The sequence below is a fragment of the Dermacentor variabilis genome, chromosome 2, assembly GCF_050947875.1.
Source record: "Dermacentor variabilis isolate Ectoservices chromosome 2, ASM5094787v1, whole genome shotgun sequence".
NCBI classification, from domain to species: Eukaryota; Metazoa; Arthropoda; class Arachnida; order Ixodida; family Ixodidae; genus Dermacentor; species Dermacentor variabilis.
In genome coordinates, this window is record NC_134569.1 from 178,735,159 (window position 1) to 178,758,508 (window position 23,350).

A 23,350-nucleotide genomic window follows, 5' to 3' on the forward strand; every position below is an offset into this window, starting at 1 on the left:
CACACTGTTCATTGCCTTACTGATGTAACCTTTGCCCTATGAAATACCCTTCCTAGTGGGCCTTTAGGTTTATTGTTAAATAAATAATTCATAAATAAATAAATGAAGTGCATCAACTAAACGCCTTCAAGTGTATACTTCCCTTACTAGTAAAGCTAAACACTCTATGCCTTGCTTCTCACTGTATTTAGCGCGCCTGTTCCATCGGATTCTCACCTGGAAAAGGGGTTGATGCGGGAGTCAAGCACAAATGTGAACTGGGCTAGTTCCTGGTACGGCGTAATGGAAACTGAATTTAACTCGGCTACAGTGTAAGGCGTCGATAGGGCGGGTGTACATGTAATGGCTCTGATCGAATACACTTTTCAAACAAACAGTGTTATAGAATATAAACTAAGCCTTTACCTACATTTCGCTTCATAATATTTCAACGTGGGCGTTGAGTCTGGGTATTCTTTACGAAAGTCGCAGCGTTCCGCTTTTCTAGTGAAAAGATAAATCTGCACAATCTACACACGTCTCACCACATACTGTATAGACAGGTTATTGTCCTTTGCACATAGGACCCACGATGGCATTAGGTGAATATCAGCGATAGAAATCAGACCATCCTCTGACCCCAAGAGACTCGAGATGTTCTCGAGGTCCTATGCCTGAAAGCATCAGTAGCTGCGGAGAGGCTATGGCTCCAGTGCAAAGAATTACTTCTTTCTTTGCCCGAACGGTGTGTGTTCCGAGGTAGCGCTTGTACTCCACTCCTGCAGCAGTTGCGCCTTCAAAAAGAACCTGCGAAAGCCGCATACATAAGATGCTCGCATTTTATTTCTGACTTGAGAAAAATAAAGGCAACGAATACTAATTTTGGCTTGAGACCACTGAACGATTTAGTTAGTTTCTGAGCCATCTTAAATATTTTAACCATCACCACATCATATATTGTCTTTGTGCGCAGAAAGATGAATTGAAAATGGTCTCTTACCTTTGTCACATGGGCATAAAGTGCGACGTCGAAATTCTTTCTTCTGCGAACGTCGTTTGTAATAAAAGATTTACTAGAACTCCAGCGCTCTCCGTTCTTAATGTTGTTTTGTACTCGTGAAAAGCCTGTAAACGTAGTGTAGAAATGTTAAAGAGGGACTTAGAAGAAGTAGGTTAGATTGACGTGAAGGTATTTTGTCAGAATGGCAGATAGGCATAAGTGTCTACTGCAGTGACAAAGTGACATGTTGTTGCCCAGAATCCGAGTTACCAACGAGTACAAAACAAGAAATGACTAAGTGAGGCTTAAAAAAACCGCTTACTAAGGCAAAGATCTGGGTTCTTATGAGTCACTAATGTATTTTAACCAGACTTTTTATTGTAGAACATGACCCGTAAAACTTTACCTTTCGATTACTATCTGCCTGTACACGCAAAATGGTGCAATATTTTATCAACCAGCTGCACTGTTTTCAGAAAACATTCAATGTTTAAGCAAAATAACAGACCACAAGGTTCACCCAGCTATCTGTCTTCACCACTGAGCATTAAGAGGCAAATATTTCTAACTTCTTAGCATTTATCCGAACAGGAGCCTCACAGGAAGATGCGTGCTGGAGGTCATTAACAGTGGTAGTGCAACGAATGTCGCTGAAGCCAACGTTTCGACCTGGAAACTTGTCTTTGACATGGCATCAAACCGTAAACACGCTCGCGTTCAATAAGCTTACTTTCAGGGAAACTTCGCATTAGTGTGCCGAGACTTTTTTTTCTTTTTGCTGTTTGCTCCGAATGCTATGGCAGTGCCTGAGCATCTTGGTGACGTTGCACTCTCCTGCATCTATACATTTGTAACACTTAGCACGACCAAGATCTCCAACTTTCAGAAAGTTCGTTTTGCCGCCCTCACCGAGCATGCGTAGGATCACTCACAGCTTATATCTAGTCGTGAAGCGTAGAATGCTTTACGCATTCTGTTGAATACCTTTTGTACGTTCACATCATCAGCTTGTGAAATATATGACGACGAGAAAAAGCAAAATTACTGTAAAATGCAGTAGAGCGCTTGGTCAATGATGGCACGAATGCACCGAAGATATTGTACATAACCAACGTTGTATAGGACAATAATACTTGTTACTAATACTAATGATAAGAGAGCGCGAAAAAAGAAAACATGCTTGCGGCATGCGGGATACTGAAGATTACACGAAAGCGTATACTGTCAAGATACCAAGGCGTTATTTAAAATAACAGAATGAGCGTTACATAACGCCAGTTTACTGCACATGACGTGGAAACAAAAGCAGAGGTTCCACATTAGGACCGCCAAACTTAGGATAAAATCGCGAATTGAATGGTCTCTTCGAACCGAAAACCGTGGCACAGTTGCTCTACTTGTACGTACTTTGTAGGAGGCTCGTTTTTTTGTTTAGCCGCAAATATAAAAAAAAATTCTTTACAAGATAGTTCAGCGTGATTTCGGGTCCCCTGCTGGTATCTCAGTGGTATTCAATTTCCGGAATGAACATTTGCAAGTTGGCGCCCACGTGTTTAGGCTTGCTCATTCAAAATCCTTCTTCAGCTCGATCATTGATACATCCTGTGTATGCACGTGCCAAGGACGAGCACGTTTGTCATTCAGTAAAACATATCTTCAGCAGAAGGAACATGCCGGTATTCACTGTAATGTCTTTTGAGACGGTTTATTCCCTGGGGCTTTTCTTCTCTTTGGTACATGATCTTCAAGTAAATATTGAATAAGCACGCCGATATTCCATATATTTTCACAGAGCGATAAATGACATCTTTAAGCTGCTCTGCATCCTCATCAGGCCCCTTCGTGCTATATGCCAACTTCTACCATGGAAGTGGATTTATGACACATAAATCAACTATGTTTACATTAGAAAACATACTGAAACCTTCGACACCCTTCCTCAATTTTACAGATCTTTCTCGCGTATGAACAACATATTTCAATCTGGGTTTCAATCTACTAGAAGCGATACATTCCTTAATGTTAAATAGGTAAGAAGTGGTGCTTCTCTGTTCGCGTATGTGCAACTTATATTTTGGCACATACTTCCTATCATATTTCAGCAATTTCCTGACTCTATTCTTAATACAACGGCATGCGTCACTTTATTTGTTTGTATCTTACTTGTCTGGTTCGGCCCATTATAGTCGTCGTTGTTGTAACCAAGTTCCCGGCCAGCCTCCAAAAATAAGTTGCTAGCTTTCGTATGCGAACTAGGGAAAGTGACAGGGACCTCCCCGCTATCGCCATGGTAGCCTGCAAAAGTAGGATTAGTCAGTTCATGCAGTGCCTAAACGTGATACTTAGTGAACTGAAACACCTTACCAAATAGGGGCACAAAAATATTAAATCTGCAATGCCACGGAGTGCACTTCTCACATTTCTCGTCGTTTTTCTCTGAGCCATACAAAGTGTAACAAAGCTTATCATGAATTAGGACAAAGAAGAGCTGAGACTGGAGAGTACTGTCACTCCCGGGCAACTAGAAGCCTAACATTGCAGATGAATATTTGTCCCCAGAGCTTTCCACGACTGCACGATCATCAACACCAATTAGTCTTATCTAGTCTACATAGGACTGCACTTATCAAAAGAGTCAAGTAAGATGTGTGCTGGTAGTACTGCAAGGCAGGATGCGCAACGAAACCTCGCACAGGAGAATAAGATCCTATATCTTCAGATAAGTCTTATCCAAATATGGCATCTTGAATGCTTTCACCTAGGTATTCTTGCGTCACTAAAGTTCAACAGTGAAATACTCGAACTCTTTTTTAGATTGCCAGGTTTATTTCACCACCAAAAGAGTACAATATTCCTATAGTATATTGAGTGATAGAACAACATCGCCGTTTTCTTCACACCGTCCTAATTAAGTGCTGCAGTTAGGATTCTCTCAGACCACAAGCTTTGCTGATCTCATCGAAGCAACTTTTCTCTTTCAGTAGAGTGCCTCGTATGTTTCCAAATTATTACGCATATTCAATAAAACCAACGTTATGTCCTTTCATAGAAGACGCCTTTTCTATGGCACAGAACATTTGCTTCAAAAAAAAAACTCCACCGCATGGCTCGTATTTATCTGAACATACACCTAATTACTTCAACTTGAGTGGCTTCCGCACTCTTTGCGACTGCGCTCTAAGATTCATAACCATCCGAATTTTCGGCAGCAGAAGTTCGTTCAACTGTGGAAAGCCAGTTTCCATGACTCACAGAAGAGAGCATCCGGAGTTAATCACTAAAATAACACGGTTCTTTATGCAAGCGCTGTTAGTTATGTCGTTCCCTTGAGCGGCTACAAGAAGTACTTTCGGCACACAGGCATCTGCCCAAGCAAGTGGTTCCCGAGGGGTTCTTGCTTCTTTTGAGAATTCTTATCGAAAAAGCTGGAGGATTCATACTGGATTATTGGAAGCAATGGTAATGCCAGCCCAATTGATCAAACCAGCATAATTAGCAGCATCAAGGACCAATGCACTCGCGAAACTAAGAATACAATCCAGATCATGATTACGAGATGGCTTAATTAGCACGCCTTCCTTTATTTTTTCGTGAGAAAAAAGCGCTTTGAAACTACTGACGTGAGCTGTAGCGTTGACACAGCGTTTGCATGCCTTTTGGTAGTAGTGTTCTGGCGTTTCACGCACATAAACAAAGTTTCTTTCATGTCTTGTTGGTTTTGGTAATGAGATCCGGCCCTTCCAAAGCCTTCGTTTGCAAAGGCCTTCTACCATACAGGAAAGCTAGATGTTTACACAAATGAATGCTTTAGCATCGCCTCCTTCTGTTAGGGCCATGTAGTTAGCTGTTCAAAGCTGGTTAATGCGTAAAACGGGCTGACGTCAGGTTGATACTGTGAGTATGCTTTGTCGCGTCTGCGCTTTCGAATTTGCTAAACTGAGAGTTGGCACAATATGGTGCACTAAAATGCAAGAACAAAACCATGGAAGGCTGTGCCGATTAAGGTATTCCCAGGACACAATACGCATAAGCGAAATTCAAATACGCTATCACAGCATGTACTAAGCGAACACCGCATATCTTTTCTGTACGTCTTCCGCTAATCACGTGTTGGTGGAGGTGAGGCTGTGTATAAGCTCGGAAGAAGAGGGAGGTAGGATATATTCCAGCCTTTTACATTAGAAAGCTTTGTTATGAATATAAGGCACGTTCTAATTGGGGACTGCGGATAAACTTTGGTCACTTGAGGTACATTGCCATGCACGCAGTTCACGCCATAGGGGCGTTTTTGCTCTTCGCCTCCGTTAAAATGCGCCAGCCGCGGTAACGAATCTGTCCCGTGATCTTAGAAGCGCCACGCCATAGTTACTAAGCCGCCACGGCGGATAGGAGGAAGAGAGGGAGACACGAAAGAAAGGGCAAATTCCCAGTGTAGAACAAGAAGTAAAACCTTGTTTGCTATATTGCAATTGACAGCAGCGAATCGGAGGTAGAAAGCGAAAGTGAAAATAGAAAACTATGAAGAAACACAGTGGAGACAAAGTATCGCAACCGCTTATAAGATTCAGCAGGTTACGGTGCTCGCGAGTATGTCCTTGGATCCCAGATACTTGATGTGGAGTTTTGTGGAGCTTTCTAATGACCTTCAATTCCAAGTTGTAGTGGTTCCGATTGAAATTTCACTTTGAATCCCGTCCTCATAAGAGCCAAAGATTACCGAGTAAACCTCTCGTGACCCAGGCCACGATATAATCGTGGCCGCACCAATTTTTATTACCAGAATAGAACGGCATCTTCTGCAGAGTAGACCCTCCATTTTCGCAAAGCGGTGGTGACTGCAGAAGATTCTATATTTGTGGACGAATGTAAGCGGTCCAGCCGACCAGGCGATTACACGGCATAAGCAGGTATACAGCCTGCTGTTGCGCAGCTCTCCTTACGTGCGGACGCCCACCCGTCTGTAGCTTGCAATTGGATACGCTCTGTTGAAGTTGTCCAGGGCAAAAACTTTCCTTCGGCCGTTGGAATGGCGCGTTTCACTGGTATTAGAGGTACTCTGACGCTGCGCATAACATCTTCACGAGGCCAGGGCGGGTGCAGGTGACTCCGGATGCAGTCGTTTAGCTTCGAATGTACGCCCGCATTGATTGATTTGATTTGTGGTGATTAACATTTTTAACGCCCCGAAGCGACTAAAGCTATGAGGGAGGTCGTAGTGTATGGCTCCGGATAACCTTATTTAGGTCGCCTGGGGATGTCTAACGTGCGCTTTGATCGTAGTTGTACGCGGGCCGGTAAATTCCTCGTTGGTGGTTTGTAATTCTCGCGCGAGCACGGTAGGGCTGCGCCAGAAGTTGGCGCCTCGGCGTGATTGTATTTCTTTCATTAGATTTGATTTACCAGTTGTAACAACGTGTCATTATTTCGCATGATTGACGGCGCCTCCATGGCACCAAAGCGGCAACAGGAATACTTGTAATGTCGCGTGCTCTCCAGAGGCCTCTGTTGGGCGCTACATGTGCTCTCCTGGAGCAGTACTTGTAAAAAAAATATATCGTCGAGATTACCAAAGCACCGCGCAACGAAAAAAGTGCCCCGCATCTGATTCAACATACCGCGCCCATGCGATGGCAATTACGGAACACCAATGAGGAATCTCTCCACACGCCTCTTGCATTTCGCCTCTGTCCCGGCTGTTGGCGGACGCGTTCTCAATATTCGAGGCATGAGCAGCGGCTACTCGCAGATTTTGGGTGCAGAAATATAATGACCGAGAAAGGCCGCAAAGGACCGCAGGCCCGCTTATAAGGATTAACATTTTTACTGCTTAACGTTAACATTTTTTTGCGTCCAATTAAGTAAATGGGTTTCGCATGCGTCATATGCACGCTATGTGAAGCTACGAAACCATGTACACACTTTCAGGCTGTGTCAAAACCGGAAACTGGTAATTACGTGCGTGTTTGAGCACGCCGCGTGTATGCGTCGTGTTTCAGCAACACGAACTCTCAACGTGCGCATGCTTTACGCCTTAAATACTGGTCGTTTTCTCTATTTTTTCCGGAATTCCTACACGACATTCTTATGGCCAGTTACCGACTTACGAAGCAAGATATCGATTGAGGAAACTGCTCTGCAGGGCTCGAAGGAACTTCTCCGCGGATTCCCTCCGGTAGCGTGTTAGCCGTCGTCTGCTACGGCAGGGCCAGCACGGGCGGCACCACCGTCGAGGCCGCGCCGAGCGTAGGAGGAGAGAAGTGGGTGGCGCTACTTTTGGAGATTGAGGGGTTTTAACCGCCCGACCCTTCGCCTCGCTTGCTATGGCTGCGCATGAAACGGTTCGCGCCACGTTTAAAATATCGCTTTATAATGAACTGCCGGAAGTTGCGCTGAGCAAAAAGCCACACGAAAGCACGGACGGCCCCTGTAGCTATTTGTTCTTCTTTGCGTTCCAGCCCCTGTCGGGATGGTGCTGTCCAATGAGAGTGCGGAAAAATTACTTCCGCGTGCTTAAGCGTAGCAGGCCCACGTAAAGTATATAGGCGGGTGAAGGCATTCGAGCCCTATCTGTTAGAAGAAATGCCATTTGACTGACGAGGCAAAGCAGAACTTTTTGCGAGAATCCGCAGCCCGCAAGCTTTTGTTTATGACTTTTGGTATTTTGGTAAAACAAGTGCTTCCTTGTTCCTTGGTCTGTTAACTGCATCATATGTAAGAAACCTGAAACTATTGAGCACATCTTCTTGGACTGCTGACTCCGTTTTCATGTGGGATGTTCTCAAATGAACTCTAAAGAAAGAACTACCGTGAAGTCCTTTCGGTATTTGGTTCTGACCGTGTGCAGACACAGGGGGAGTGCCGGCTGACTTGATAATGCTTTTGTGTATGAGCAGCATGTGGAAAACGCGTATGGATGTCAGAAATGCCCGCGTAGATGAAAGGTCTACGAGGGAACACCTAAGTGAAAGTCTTAGGTACACGCGTGATGCCCTCAAGCACATGATTGAACCACCAGAGTAGTTTGAGGAGCTTGAAATTTTGGTGTCTGGATATCCTCTTTGAGGGCCTTTTAAGTATGTACACTCTCTTGAAATGACGCAATATTATTTTTCTGCACCAAGTCACCTACTTTGTACGCGTTTGTGTGGTTTTGTAATGAAAAAAAAAACAGGAACAGTCACGTTCGGCGGGGTGCTGTGGTGAGGTACTGGGTTCGCGATGGTGAGGTCACAAGTTCGATCCCCAGCGAAAGATTTTTTCACTTTTTATTTTTTTTGCATTAACAAATTTACATGGTCGTAAAGAGGTCTCTGTCAATTTTTAGATAAATATTGATTAAGAACTACAGAACGCTTGACTAAAGGACTTCACACTACAGAAACACAATGTCCGAATTTTCTGTTGCGTTTCTCAATTGAGTATTGTTCTGCTGCCAAGTTACTTATTTTTTATATAACCGGTTTGGTTCCAATGCGAAACAGACTGGCGATCATGTTTAACCTTAGATGTAGCAACGTAAACTGCCTAGCTTACGCGCGAACGCGGTGCCCGCAGTGGAATCGGCATTTTCGCGAGAAACCGCTACTCCACTAGCAATGTTTTGTCACTGTGCATATACTAGTACTAGTGAAATTAAGTTGGTGATTTTTTTCTGGTGTGATTTCTTATACAGCCTTGTTCCTTCCCTTTATTATCGATTTGGCTGCGCTTGTGCTGCGTACGGCTGAAGTGAGGAGATCTTTAGTGAAGCGAACTCTTCCAGTGTCACTTGGCTATTTTTTTCTATTCGCTGCATGAGTAGAGTGAAAAAAATAAAAGCGAAGGAATTGCTGTTTGCGTAGTAGCAAAATAGAAACAATTCCACACATGCATTTCTATAACGCGATCGGGTAAGCCCACTTTGCGGATTATATACCGCCACTTTGGTGATTGCCGGGTGCGTGCCTTCCGGTCGAGGCTGGTTGATCACTCAGGCGATGTAGACAGCTCATTACAAAAAAAGACAAATGGATGCAGAACGACGACATAAAAACAAATATTTAGGGCTGCGATCGGGTGGCCGCCACGACCAGCCATGACTGAGTGCGGTCAGTCACGGTGATGTAGACAAGTCTACATGCGCTGGGGAGCTTGTTCTTGCGTGATGTAGGCAGCAATGGCGCGAGATAGTTCCTAGTGACCTCGAGGGATACAAATGAACAATAAATGAACGGCCTTTAACTCACTGCAGCGTACACTATATGATATCATATACATATAACGACTGATATCAGTCATTAGCAAGCAGTCAAGTACTTGAGAGCTTGGTTAAACTTGTACGGTCTAGTTTAGGTTACTACCACCGCGCCTGCCAGACAGCCCAGCCTTATTCGCAAGCTTATTGTAGCCACTGAAAGTAACAAATGCACTGCGTCACACTGCAGTTAGAAGCAAGGCTTCTACAGCGCAATGAATGGCATGGGCCGAGCTAGTAAACGGGATGATGTGAATTTTATGGCACTAACACACACAATTAACTCATTGTTTTGCACATTGGTTACCACCCGCAGCCGCTCTATATGTCTACTTTTTGTGAAAGTACAAGCACGTATACTTTTCATATCATGCAGGGTCCTGCGCGTCTTAGAAAAAAGATTTAGCGTACACCGCTGCACTGCTCTTGCTCAAAATTTGCAGCGTGAACGCATTTGGGATCGACTTTGTTTAGTATAATAATTGGCACAGTTAACTGCCGAGTTTTCAAGAAAAAATTTCGAATTTGCCTGCACTTATGGGAATGCGAACTGCTGCCGCGTCGGGGCAAGCACAAACTTGTTTCGCCGCTGCCGTCAGCCGCAGAAAGCAGCGTTTCAGGAAGGGCTGTCGCGTGTTGCCCGCTCCTGGAACAGGCGACTGCCCTCGCTAAAACGCTGCTTTCTGCAGCTTACGGGAATTCGAGACACAAGTTTATGCATAGCAATTTACCTCCTGGCAACACAGGTAAGCTTCCCACACCGGCGGTTGTCAGACTTGGAGGCCTGTTTTCGTGCGTAATTTTCGTTTGTGCATCCGCGTTAACGCGATGTTCTCCGCGGGATATGTTTTATTTGTGATCGCGTTCGGAATGAGACTTCATTGACGCAGTTTAATGGGACAGTAAGTAAAGAGAACCAGCGGTGGCCTTCACCGGCCCGACCTCCTGCGTTCTCTTTGTTTTGTTTAGCAGCAGGATGTGCCGAGCACATGGTTCAACTTGTGATTACCATGGTTCCGCGCTGTCGTAGTGCAGTTATGATTATATGCCAGTGCTAATCGTGACACAGCATATAGAGCATCACTGATGAATGTGCCATGTACACGGCGGCGCCCGAGAAGACATTTTCTGACGAGACTGCGTTCCTGGAGATAGTTACGTGCAGTCGTAAACTTTACAAAAGTTAAGTACATGCCCCCCCCCCCCCTATGTTCGGTGATATTTGCGTTAGTTTGAAGCAATGTGTGTTGCGATACCTCGTATGACACGCAAGCGGACGAAACCGCCCCTTCAGTTTCATCTACATCCCTTACTACTGTTGTAGTTCGCGACGTACATTGGAGCATGTCAGCTCGCTTCCAAGTATGAATGATCGACTAGCACAGAGGCCGACTGACAAATGAATTTTATTGAGGTTCTGTGTTACGCGATAGATCAACGTAGTCTCGAGTCGCGCTATGCTACGCGCTGTGAAATATATTGTATTTCTTCATTTGTTTGAATGCAGCGTTGTCATTTTGCAACTAGATGTACCTATGTAATCTGCATTTCACTTTAGTGTGCGCGGCTACTGGTAATATGCATTGGAGAGACAAATGAAATTATTTAGTATCAGATTTAATTATTACTCTTGGTGCTGCTGTAACTTATGCCGCCATCTTTATTAGCTATAGCTAGAGAGTTGTCCCGCGTAGATTGCTTGTCAGTATATTTACGTCGCCTCAAGTGTGGGGTACTATATGAAACGCTATACAAATATTCATACAGTGTAGCTGCGGGTGTTTGCATCAATAGTTTTCTCTGCACTATTGGATATAACAGCTATCCGTAAAATTTGCTAACAGTCATTCTTAGCACTGAAGGAACTTTCGCGCTGTTTCTTGCTTTGAACTGTAAAATTGCTACAGCATGCTCAAAATGGGAGATATTGTCAGTGATAAAGGGGTAATTGTTTTCATGTGATATCGATTGTGTAGTTGAGCAACAGTGAACTGCTCTAGGGCAAGCCTCAAACCACAAGGAAAAAGTTCTAATGTAGTGTCTTTTCTCAATAAGGAAAGCGAAACGGGTGTGCCAAAACCAGCAAGGTGGAGGAATTTTCATTTATTGATAATTTGTTCTCCACTTGGACACAGCTATGACGCTACCAAAAGAAATAACTTGTAGGGATTTCTCGGAAATTAATAAGCTAAGTTGGCTTTAGCAAACTGTACTTCCTTCCTGGCAGATTTAGCTGCAGAGAAAGTTGGAGCACTGAATTGGGAGAGCACAAATGGATATTTTGTTCTCACCGGATGTATAGCTCACTAGAGCGCGAATGGATTCTCAATATGTATAATTATCTTTGATTCGCCACCCAACACTGCCCAGGGCTACCCAAGAAGTATGTGTGCACCATTTTTTATCAGTAGAACACAGCACCTTGGTCAGTCTATGACAAATAATTGAAAAAAAGACGCATATTTCGCCTTCATTTGTTTTCAGTATTCACTGTAAATGTAGCTGCGTGATTTACTATTTCACTGACAAGTGCTCATATCATACAGATTCTGGTATGCATGCAGGTTATGTTATGCGATATATCCATCTCGTATAGATCGGTGTCTGGTATAGATCAATGATGTGCATGGTTCACGAAGCTAGATTCATTGATATCTCAAGTTGTTTATGATTGACAATTTTGCAGGCTACATTTTTCTTCATCTATAAATCTATCATCAGGACTAAAAAATTGCGCGAAAGTTTACCAGTAAATTGTTATTAGCAAAGCATGTTGGCTCCACTTTGATACTAATCAACATTTTTCTGGCTTCACTATAGATATGTTGTGGCAGGTCATTGCCTTGCTTAATGCTGTGATTTAATTATCTACACTGCATTCCGTGGGACTAGTTAAAGTTGTCCGGCACTCACGGTTATCGCACTGGTATGCGAAAACTGCCTGATTACACTTAAGCAGCTGATGAGAGAAGTGGGTGTAAATATGGGCTCGAGAGGGCAAATATTTATCTGCAGTAAAGGTAGAGGGCTCAGCCTGAGCCAGAGCGCTCTGACCTGCTATTCTGCTCACAATGGGAATTGGTAGCTGTGATAATAGTGCTGACTCCACACACTACTTTCATTTGTTGAAATAATTTTCTTGTTCCTGTATAAGTGTACATGCTGTATTTTAGTCCACCTAAAGCTGAAATTGCGACACCGCAACAGCGAATCTTTATTACCCTTTTCGAGGTATGATTCAGAAAGGCTGAGAACATAAGCTTTCCTTGTTTTTCTTTTACCAACTTGTTAGCATGGCAGCACTTACTGTGCAGTTTATTCTGCTCACGAGCCATGCTTTGTATAATTACATTTAACAGCTCCGTAAGAGAGTTTGTAAAATGTAGTGAAACCCAGAAACTGCCTTTTAGCATATATGCACGTGGATAATTAAGTTTGCTGTTTTATCTGTCAAGTTAGAGACTTCATTCATTGTGGTACTAACACATAGGTACAAGACACCAATATATGCGAGCTTTCAGTTTAGTGGAAATTTTCACGGTCCTCTGAAGTTATTATGTGACATTTCACCGCTATACCGCAGTAGTAGTTGTGCTTAATTTGGTTTTGACATAAAGTTGTCCAGGGGCTAAATTCTATTTTAGATAGAACTAACCCACTGATAGTTTTTCTCAATAGGCAAGCACAACTTCAGCAATGGGTAACCTTTATCGGCATGACAGACGGGTCAGGACTGGGTGGCATTGTTCTGTGATGTAACGAATGTTACGTAAGAATTAGGTAGAACCAGCAGTGAGTAGTGCTTTGCAGCAGTACTTATGAACACACAAACACTACTTAACCATTCCGAAGACAAGCGGTATCAGGAGCCACCAAATGACATGTTCCCACTGATGAATATAATCAATTATGGCGTGCATCCTAGCTTTATGTAGGTCTTTGAACTAGTGCATAAAGCCTTCTGCTACTGAGTAGCTGCCGTAATAGCATGCGCTTGTAGAATGACCGGGAGTGCTCTGTTGTTTACCATCACATTTCAGTGCATATGGCATCATGCATACTGATCACAAGTACTTCGTGGCGACAACAAAAACTAACTTAATAAGCTAAATAGTACACTTGAGCTGCATATATCACACGTAAGCTGCGCGTCTGCTTAGGTTACTCTGCAAGGAGACATGCAATCAGCAACAGGGATGGCTGCAGTTGTCTGTGTCTTAAATACATACTCACTTATCCGCTCTTGCACTCTCCAACACAAATTGGCACGCGTATGCTATGCTGCTAGCTAGTATCTGGTAATATTATTAATCCTTATTTTCTCAGTTACAGCTGGTACCCATGGGGTCTACAAGGCGGTGCAGGTAGGAGTGGGTCATGGATGGAGCCCCTCCTGGCTATCAACAGTAAATTGAAGAAAACACGGTAAATTCAAATCCCCACTCGTTCCCATTTGTATGTTCACATAAGTCTGTATGTTTTCATAATCCTTGAGTTATTCGAGTCTAAAAACGAAGCCAACCAAAGTATACTCATGTCTCACGTAGTGCGTTATCAAACATTAAGGCTCACAGGCAGGCGGCTTAAGCAACTTCAGGATAATTTTTGGCAGACTGGGCACTGAAGAGGTCAGGATATGTATTGTCGTCAACGCACGCTCACAGTAGTATTGGAGCAAAGCCATTCACCATTGCAATTCATAAGCTCACGTTGTCAACATTTGGCAATGGCTTTAGTGAACGCTAGAGACTATGAATATGCCATCCCTTACGTAATGCCGCGACAGAGGCCATTAAAGGTGAACAAATGATGACGATAAGAAGCTTCGTAGCATATTTGTGCAACAAGCGAGTTGAAGTACGCGCAGGTAACAAATAAACCACAAGGCACAAAGAATATGCGCACGTTGCAATTCATTGCGTCTTCTCGTCTCTTTGTTCATTGTTCGTGCTACAACGCTCTCATTTCAATATGAATAACCAACAAACCCACAGCACCATTCTCAGATTTGTGCAGTCTCCTTGAAGTCGTATTTGGGTAACTTACCACAGAGTGTACTTTAAAGAGTAAAATGAGTTTTATATTTCCATGTTTAATTGACCAAAATTGTAGACAAGCCTGGGGCATATTTTGGTCATCTATGTAGATATGCCAGTGCTACATTTATTACCAGATGTTTTGCAGTGGATTGAAGTCATAGTTATAGAAATGAATACTTGTCTTTATCATATTGTTGCCAGGTGACATGCAAGGGACATGTACATAGAAGGGACGGTTTGTAATCTTCCATTGTATTAGTCTAAGCAACAACAAATAGAACGTTGGTGAACGTTCTTTTGTGCACTGATGATGTCTACATGCTAGCTTATTTGGATGCTTTTTTGTTGCTGTCAAGTGGCCTATATCATATTCGATGGAATTGATGACCAAAACTATGGATATTTTAACCTTGATAAATGCCAACATATCGTCCTTCATATGCTCAGCTTCATACCTAAGAATGCTCATTTACACATGAGAAACGACCTGCAACCTACTGTAGAACTTCCGACTTGCTGCGACAGAGTTTCAGTTGTGGATAGCTCAAGAAACTCATTGGGAATAAGTTATTTTTAGGTTATGTATACGCAAAAGAAAATTTAGCTTTTTATTGTGTGATTGTATGAGAAACGCGATAAGCTTCTTCTAATCTTCCATCGTGTGCATTTGTGTCTGCTTTCTGAACTAACGAAAAGTGGTTCAATTTTTCAGACACTGTCTGCACGACACTACCCCCACAAATAGGACAAACTGGTGTTCTACCATGAGGGTCTAAGAGTACTAGGAATAATCATTGATGCACAGATAAATGTAATCAGAAGGAGGACAATACATAGCAACCATCTGTATGTAGATCAAGGCAGTTAAATGTTGGATCAAGGTGAAAGATTGTAGAAAAGCTGCATGTTGTACATGATACCCAGGCTAAATCATGCATATTTAGGTTTATTGGAGGTATGAAAAAAATATGACTTCCCATTTTCTAATAATAGCAGTAGCAGTATTTGCGTTGAAAGGGATTACATTTTTGACGAACAAAGGAATAGGCTAATGTCTGGAACATACTGAGCTTACAGAAATGAAATTACAAAATAATTGGAACTGTTTATTGGAAATTGTTTTACTTGCAGAGTGCTGCACAGGTCATGGGGAGACTGCAACATTGTGAGGATACGAGGGAAGAGCGAAAGCACATGAACTCAAAATAGGGGAAAAAGGGTCTGTAAAGGAGTGTAATTGATTTTATAACTGTTACTGCAATTTGCAGAATCAGGATTTCGTGGTGGAGCATTACAAAGGTATAGCCTGATCTCTCTGTGAGCCATTGTGACACACATCAACAATGGCCGTAGGAAGTGCAAATGTCTTTAGGCACGTTACTGAAAACATATCACTAGGCAATGGTAGAGCAGCGATGAATTCCAACTGCGGTTGATTAAAGAGGCATGATATGAGCACAGAACAAGACCACCAAGTGGCATAACATTTAACATAACGCAACCACATATCAGTCACCAGGAACGTTCAATACGACCACATCACAATTATGCACTATGACAGAGCCAGTGACCCAGTATACCAGAGGCGATGAGACAATCAACATTACCACACACCACAGCAATACAGGAATGTAATGGTGGAATATGCAGCGCGCTTCGATACAAAAATATCATGAGAAGCCAAATAACAAAGACACAAAGAAAAACATAGGGGAAATTAGTAAGTACAAGTAATTTTCCCTACGTTTTCCTTGGTGTTCTTGCTAGTTGGCTTCTCATGATATGGCTAATAAAGGTCGTGCCCATCGGTTGACACCCTTTCTTCTCGTTCGAAACAAGCAGTAACACAGTGAAAAAACACCAGCGCTGTACTGCAATTATTGTCTTATTGCTGGATAACCACACAAAAATATGCATTCCAACGCATGCGTGGAGCATTTCAGCGAAAAAAACAACATATTTTTGAACGCTCGTGCCAGCTAACAGCCGTCATGCTGCACCAAACTTCATGCTTAACAAGCCATCTTGCTGCACACAAACAAAAAAATAGAACGTGAGTAGAAGATATCATCTCACATTGCGGCTTTCAGATCCATAAAACCTGGTTTCTTTATCGGTCAAGGTGACTGAGTGGAAACTGATGTACTTTTCCTTCCGCTTTGAAATAATCTCAAATGCTTCTATAATTTCACGCATCAGCTTCTTTCTTTCCCTGCACACCGCTTTCGCTTCTTTCAATTCGAGCACGCCGCCGCAATCTGTTCAATGGAAGGAATGGTGAATGGTATCTTTTCTAGAGCAGCGGTAGTTATGCTTTGTAAGCCTTGTGTTAAGATATCTACCTGTCTTGCCAACGTTCATCTTATCACAAATCAGCGGAATCGAATAAAAAGCCCACTTCATGCAGGTGACATACGGTTGCTTCAGTTTATTTGCACAGATATCCGTTGGTTTCTTCTGTGGGCTTACTGTTTGCAAAGGGTGGACCACCGCATAGGCACTGGGAATATCGCGTTGATACCAGCCGTGTGACCTATTTTACGAAGGTTGTGATAAATGGTGTGCATGTAGGGAATGACCACTGGTCTTTGAATCCGTGCGCTGTGGTCTGATACTATTTGAGCACTCCTGGAAGACTTCAGCATAGCTTCCCCTCATGGGGCAATAAGCGCTGATGGGTATCCTTAATTCTCAAGAAAGTGTGCCTAAGATGCTGCTGGCACATCGGTGTTCACAAGACTTTGCAAGCGTGTGTTATGAAAGCATGAGTGCGCTAACGCTCTCTTCACTAGCTTCGAATCGGCCAAATGAAAAGCAAGGACAGGTTTGCATCCCCTTCATTCATAACACCAATTGACGTCCTTGGCATAGAAATACATCAAGGTCTAAAAATTTAATTAACTTGTTCCTGCGGACCTCATGTGTCACAACCATAGGATAAGGGAAACATATAATACTGCCAGAGCATTAGAAGAGGCGTTTACATAACCTGCTGTGCCATGCTGTAAGAAAACAAAAATAATGTACATGTATCTGCTAACATGGGCAACGTTCATAGAGTCAAGGTGCTTTTTGAGCCTCTTGTCTCATGCAGAAGGCACAGATCACTCAATGATCACTGAAATCAAGTGACTGATCTTTACCTCTCTGTTCGAGAGTTTTTTGTCTGTACAGAAATAAAGTGGTTCATGCTTTCATAACTGGCTTGTGTAGTCTTGTGAACACCAATTTAATGGTAGCGTCTACGAGGCACGCCGTCTTGATAATTGAGGGTATTCGTCGGTGCTTCTTGCCGCAGAAGCGGAAGCTCTGCTGAAGTGTTCAAGGCGCACTCAAATAGCATCGGACCATGGCACACGCATTCAAACACCAGTGGTCATTCCTTACATGCACACCATTTCCCACAACCTATGAAATTAGGTTGAAAGGCTAATGTCAACATGGTATTCTCAGCGCTTGTCCTCACTCGGTTGTCCACATTCTGCAAAAAGTGAACGCACAGATGAGACCAACAGATGTATTCGCAGTGAAGCACAAGCAACCTTACGTCACCTGCACCGACGGGTTGGTTATTACATTCTGCTGACGTGTGATAAGGTGCACGCTGGCCAGACAGGTAGATGTCTGAACACAAGGCTCACAGGACATAACTAGCACTCCTCTAATGTAGATACTGGTCACCTTGCCTTCCATATTAAGGATTGCGTCTGCGTGCTGAAGCTGAAAGAAATAAAGGTGGTGTGCAGCCCCATTGGAAAATCCTATTTAAATTCGAACTGGGTTATACATTACTGGGTTTAACAGGGACCTGTTTACCAACAAACAGGTCCGATCAGAATCTTGATTCTCCACTGCTAGTGACACCCGCGCGCAGCTTGCGCAAGCAAGCTAATCACAAATGAGAAATTCGATCCGGATCGGGCCTCATCGGGATCAAAAGTGCGCCGTGTGACACCCGTAGAGTGGCAACACGTTCACAATAAAGCAAGAAATCAAGCCACCGTGGCAGCAACGTCCGATGCATGGATGGCCCTACTCATGAACAGTACATACCCGTAGAACGACGCACGAAAAACAAGGCGAAACAATGCGTCGATGACACTACTCTACTCCAAATGTGTCGTTAATTACGCCTCAGAAAAACAAGAACACCTCGGAACATTGACAGACCAAACTGCGATATGCTTCGAATTTCAAACCAATTCCCGGTCCTGAGACCTCTATACGGCCGATAGCAGATTGCTGTCCTCTCTATTAAAAGCAACGTTGATTAAACACGCCGTACAAGACGTGGGGCATTGTGGTGCATTTTTTGAGAAATTGTGGTGCATTTTGTATGCATTGAGAATCATAAAACCCCTGGGACCGCGTAATGTAGTCCGCAGTATCTTTCTCGTGGTGCGCTGATGTCGAATATTGTAGATATGACCCTTCGCGCTTTCTTTGTTACGGGCTCATGAAAAGGATCTCCTCCTCTGGCACTGTCGCTTCGTATCACACTGTACGGAAGAATTTGGTGAAAGTTGTGTTATTACGTCCTGTAGTTGATCCGCAATTGAACAGTGTGTGCGCCGGAAGGACCATCGGTGCAGTTGATGCCGCAGCCCCTGTGGCACTAAAAGGAGCGTTTCCCGAGTACGCCTAGAAAGGTGAGTCCGGCGCTTGCGCGCATTCTGCCAGTCTGTGGTTCGTGAAGTGTGCGTTGTTGTTCGTATCGCAAGATCCGTACAACAACCGAATCACAATTAGTAAAGCAACAAGAATTATAAATGTATTTTTCACATGTTTGTTCTCCTTGTTTCAGTGCACATTTAGCAAAAGGTTCCATAGAAATTGCCCTAAAACGTATTTATGTTGGCAACAGCTTTATCTGTGGTTTATTTGCTTTCACCTATGAAGCACGGTAGCGCGGGTGGTTCTTTGATCTAAATGTGCACAAAAATTCAAGCAAGAAAAGTAACTGTTTGTGTACTTAATTTTTCATTGAGAAATGGTATAGACATTTCTAGAAGTAGTACATCGCTGTGCCTTCTTCACCGCTAACAGCTGCGCGAGATAGCACCCGATTGCTGAGTCGACAAATGGCCAGATTTTCAGCTTGTATGGAAATTCTTCTGTTTATAGAGTGTCGTCAGATGGCGTGTATTTATTTCCTGTGTGTTTTCGTGTACTTGTAAAGGTTTTCGATCTTACAGAGAAGCCGCAATTACAACAGCAATGGTTCTTTTATAATCGAAAAATCTTTAGCATTTCTGTTTTGTTCTCCAGAAAAAGAGGTGGTCTGTTGTAATTTTGAGCGCATCGTCCTTTGGGACAGTGCTTTGTTCCGCTGCATAAACAAATTAGGTTTTGGAACGCTTTTCGTGTCCTAAGGAATTTTTTGATAGTACAAATCACATTTCACTTTAACAATCGGATATTTGCGCAACCAGATGCAGCTTCATGTAACTGGCTGTATGAGACATTTTCAAAATATAACATGATCTAACACAAGTTTGCAGTTTCAGCAGGGGTTACAATAAATTAAACATTTCTTATTGTTTATGGATGTCAAGATATCGTGAACCAGAGGAACCTCCACATATTCACCTGCGACACTTCTGCAGCCTCAACAGCATGGCAAAGTATCTGATGGGCATGCTGTGACAAGGTGTGTGCAAAGCAGCCACTGCCACTTACACAAGCTGCAGATTTTGTTGGTATCATCCATATTTGGGAACTCCTGAATTTTTCGTGGGTTTACAGATGTGGGCTCATTTTACAATTTTATGAATGTCACTTTAGAAAGAGAATGAAGTTGTGTTGGTTAAGATGTTTTAAAGCTGTTGAGAGATGGGTGGCATGACATTGTTAAAATGCATGTAAAAAAGTAATTGTAAGGTACTTATACTGCTTTATTATTAGCGATGCAATATTTCTAACGAGAACATCAGAGGGCACTTGCTTTAGGGAAGTTTGGTCAGATAAATTCCTGAAGCAGGCGAAAGCGGCAGCAGCAAACACGCTAAAAAAAGCTCTGTATTCTAAAAAAACAATGTTGTCAGTTACTGGTTTTAAGTTCACTGCTGCTTTTTGTTCTGCACGACATGTTAAATAATGGTTGCTAATGTGTGTGGTAATCTGCGGAAACCCAGGAAAACAAGGCGTCTAGCAGATGGCAGGGCGAAGTCAAATTTGTCGACAACACAAAGCAAAGGCAAGGGTTTAACATAATATTTTTTCCCTTTATTAATTACTTCTCTACACCTTGCGTCTTTCCGCAGAACTATTACATCAGACCCTCGCCTTTGCTTCGTGTTGTCGACAAATTCGACTTCGCCCGGCCATGTGCTAGCCGCCAATTTAGTTGAGATGGTAGAGCGGCTGTCCCGGAAAGGCGGTGGTCCCGGGTTCGAGTCCCAGACCTCGACGAATTTTTTTTTCAACTTTGAGGCTTTCCTCCCGAGGCATCCGTACGGGTTTCCTTTGTAGCAATTGCTACGAGCGGGTGGATGGAGGTGTGATTTTCCCTTTATTAATAATGTGTGTGTGTATGCAACAAGAGGGTTGCTGAGAGCAAGCTTTAAAAATGTGTGCTATGTCCCCAACAAAGAATTCAGTGTCTGCAGTACTTTTACAAAATATTATGTTCATAGGTTGGCAGGTATGACATAATGTACAACACTTTTGCTGTGGATGCCATATTCATAACGTCCTTTTTCGGTCTACTTGAATCGTATATTTAGAATTTGGCCCACCTTCAGTTCGATCAAGTTACATAGGTAACCACCTCTGAGTTAAGTATAATTGGGGACTATTGCAGATGTGCATGATATAGCTACTCACTGTATTGTTACAGATATTTTAGGGACTGTGTTGTGAGGCATGCATATCCTTTGACCTGTATGTCTTGCTACAGGTTGCCCGACTAAAGCAGAAAAACTTTGCCCACCTTCATTATTATGCTTTCATGTAGACTTATAACATCTGTGCCCACATAGACTCTATGTTCTTAATTACATTTTCCAAAGTATTCACTATTCCGTAATACATCATTATGTTTTACATTACTGTGTATTACATGTTTTTCTTTGGTTTTTTTTTTCGGAGGAGGTATTCATATCTATAATACCACAGAGGAAGGGACTTCAAAACAAAAAGCCACGAAAGGTGGCTTAAAAGTGTATGAAGCTTGGAATTCTAGACTACATCTCCGAAAGCGCTACCAGTAGTAAAACATTCCTAATTGCCTTTTTTATAAGCTAGCTGCCAGATACATAGTCCCATTATGAGTGTATGTTATTTTTTCTTCTTTTGTCTGACCTGTATTGTTGAATGTTCTCCTTGTTAGTTCAGAATTTGTTTTCTTGCCACCTCACGCAATACTCCAACTGGAGCCTATGAGCTATGTGTATAATAAATAAGTAAATTCTTGAAGCGTGCAACAAACCATACAGCATACCATTTAAATGCTGCCAGTCTATAATGCTTCTCGAGTGCAGCGCAGCATGGAGCTTGAGGCTGATCTCTTCAGATGTAAAAAAATTGCAGGTTATGAAAATGTGGTCCTACAAACTGCTTGTTACGCGTGTCAGTCAGCCTGTTGCAGTGGTCACAAGTGAGAATGTAACCGAAAGCTGGACGTGCTCGGCCCTTTTGCGTGCGACACAGGATAAAGATTCAACTCTGCTGCTGCTTCGCTTAAAACAGGAGCATCCCTATCACCTTCCCCTCTTATTATTCTGTCAAACTACCAATGTGCATGACTAATAGAGACTTGTTAATGAGGTTGACTGCTGAACTTGGCTTATGTGTACTTGAATAGATAGGGGTACCCTTGAAGCAATGCGCATGTTAATAAGGTGAACCTAAAATATGCAATTGTCTGTGACATTCTTAGGGAAACAACGCATTGTGCTGTGAATAATGTATAACCAGTTCCCTAAAAAGGACCAGAAACAATAATTCCTTACCTAACAAAAGTGGTTGGGCACGCCATGCTCAAGACATGCTTTCTTAAAAAATAATCATATTATAGCGTGTTGTGTCAACCATGCTATTAAATGTGGCAAAGAAAGGTCATAACACGATTTAATCAGACAATTAAAATGTGTGTGACCGCCTAACTTCTAGCCTTAGCCCCTTTTGTAGAAGACAGACCATTGTTGTACAAAGGGAGCTCTATGTCATTTGCTAGCTTCTGGGATCAGTACAGACTGAGTAGATACTTGTTAAGATTTGATGTAGTACCATACTGCGCCCCATGCAAAGCTTTCCTTTCTTTTTCCATTTAGGCCATGAAACCACTTTTCTCTTAAAGAGAAAGACAACCATTGAGAACGTAAATCTAGATAGCCTCGCTGATGGGAAAATTGCGTCTCTTATTGTCTGAAACGAGCACTGTTTTCTCGTTAGACAAGGATTTTTATTTTTGATACTTGACAAATAGCGAAAGATGACCTTTGGCATCCTCATGTGGCAAAAGCATAACAAAATATAGGATGCCCTATTATGTGACCTTCTATAAGTGTAGGCGGCTACTCGGCTTTAAATATATTGAAATGTGGTATATTTCTTTCTAATAGAAGTTTTTTCTGTAATTTGCAAAACGCAGCTATATCTTCATTTCCTATGAGCAGAAAAATGCCGTCACAGTTTCTTAAGCAGGGTGGTGCATGCTGTAGCCCATTCTCGGATACCATATGGCACTGTGAGAACTTGCGTGCTGCTTTTTAGCGCAAAAAACTTGAATGAAAGAAGACAGAGGCGAAAGAAACGAAAAGACGAGCATTACACTCAGAACTGTTTATTGCGAAAAACAGAGCATCTTATACATAAACGAAAATGCACCTGCGCTAATGCATAAAACAAGGAAAGGACATAGTCAGCCGAAGGTATTGTCATCAATTTTTATGTGCTTAGCAATCAGAATTCCGAATCATTAAGCGTAACAGAAGTTTGGCTTATGCAAGCTAGACCAGTAGTATGGACATGGAAGGCCTCTAACAGTTCACATGGAGTTATGTTTTTGCTTCTGCCTAGGATCTTGACATAAAAAACACCATGGTTCACAGTCGGGGCAAGACCTGCAATGTGCAGACAGGTGCGCAGTCGTAACTT

General features: G+C 42.7%; 1 protein-coding gene across 1 annotated transcript in view; it reads right to left on the reverse strand.

The window, feature by feature from the left end:
* Positions 1-23,350, reverse strand: part of LOC142570573 (glucose dehydrogenase [FAD, quinone]-like) — a 126,637-nt gene that overhangs the window by 42,085 nt on the left and 61,202 nt on the right. Inside the window, exon 4 of the mRNA XM_075678945.1 lies at positions 619-773. Coding sequence (XP_075535060.1) covers positions 619-773 — 155 coding nt within the window. The remainder of the gene's footprint in view (positions 1-618; positions 774-23,350) is intronic.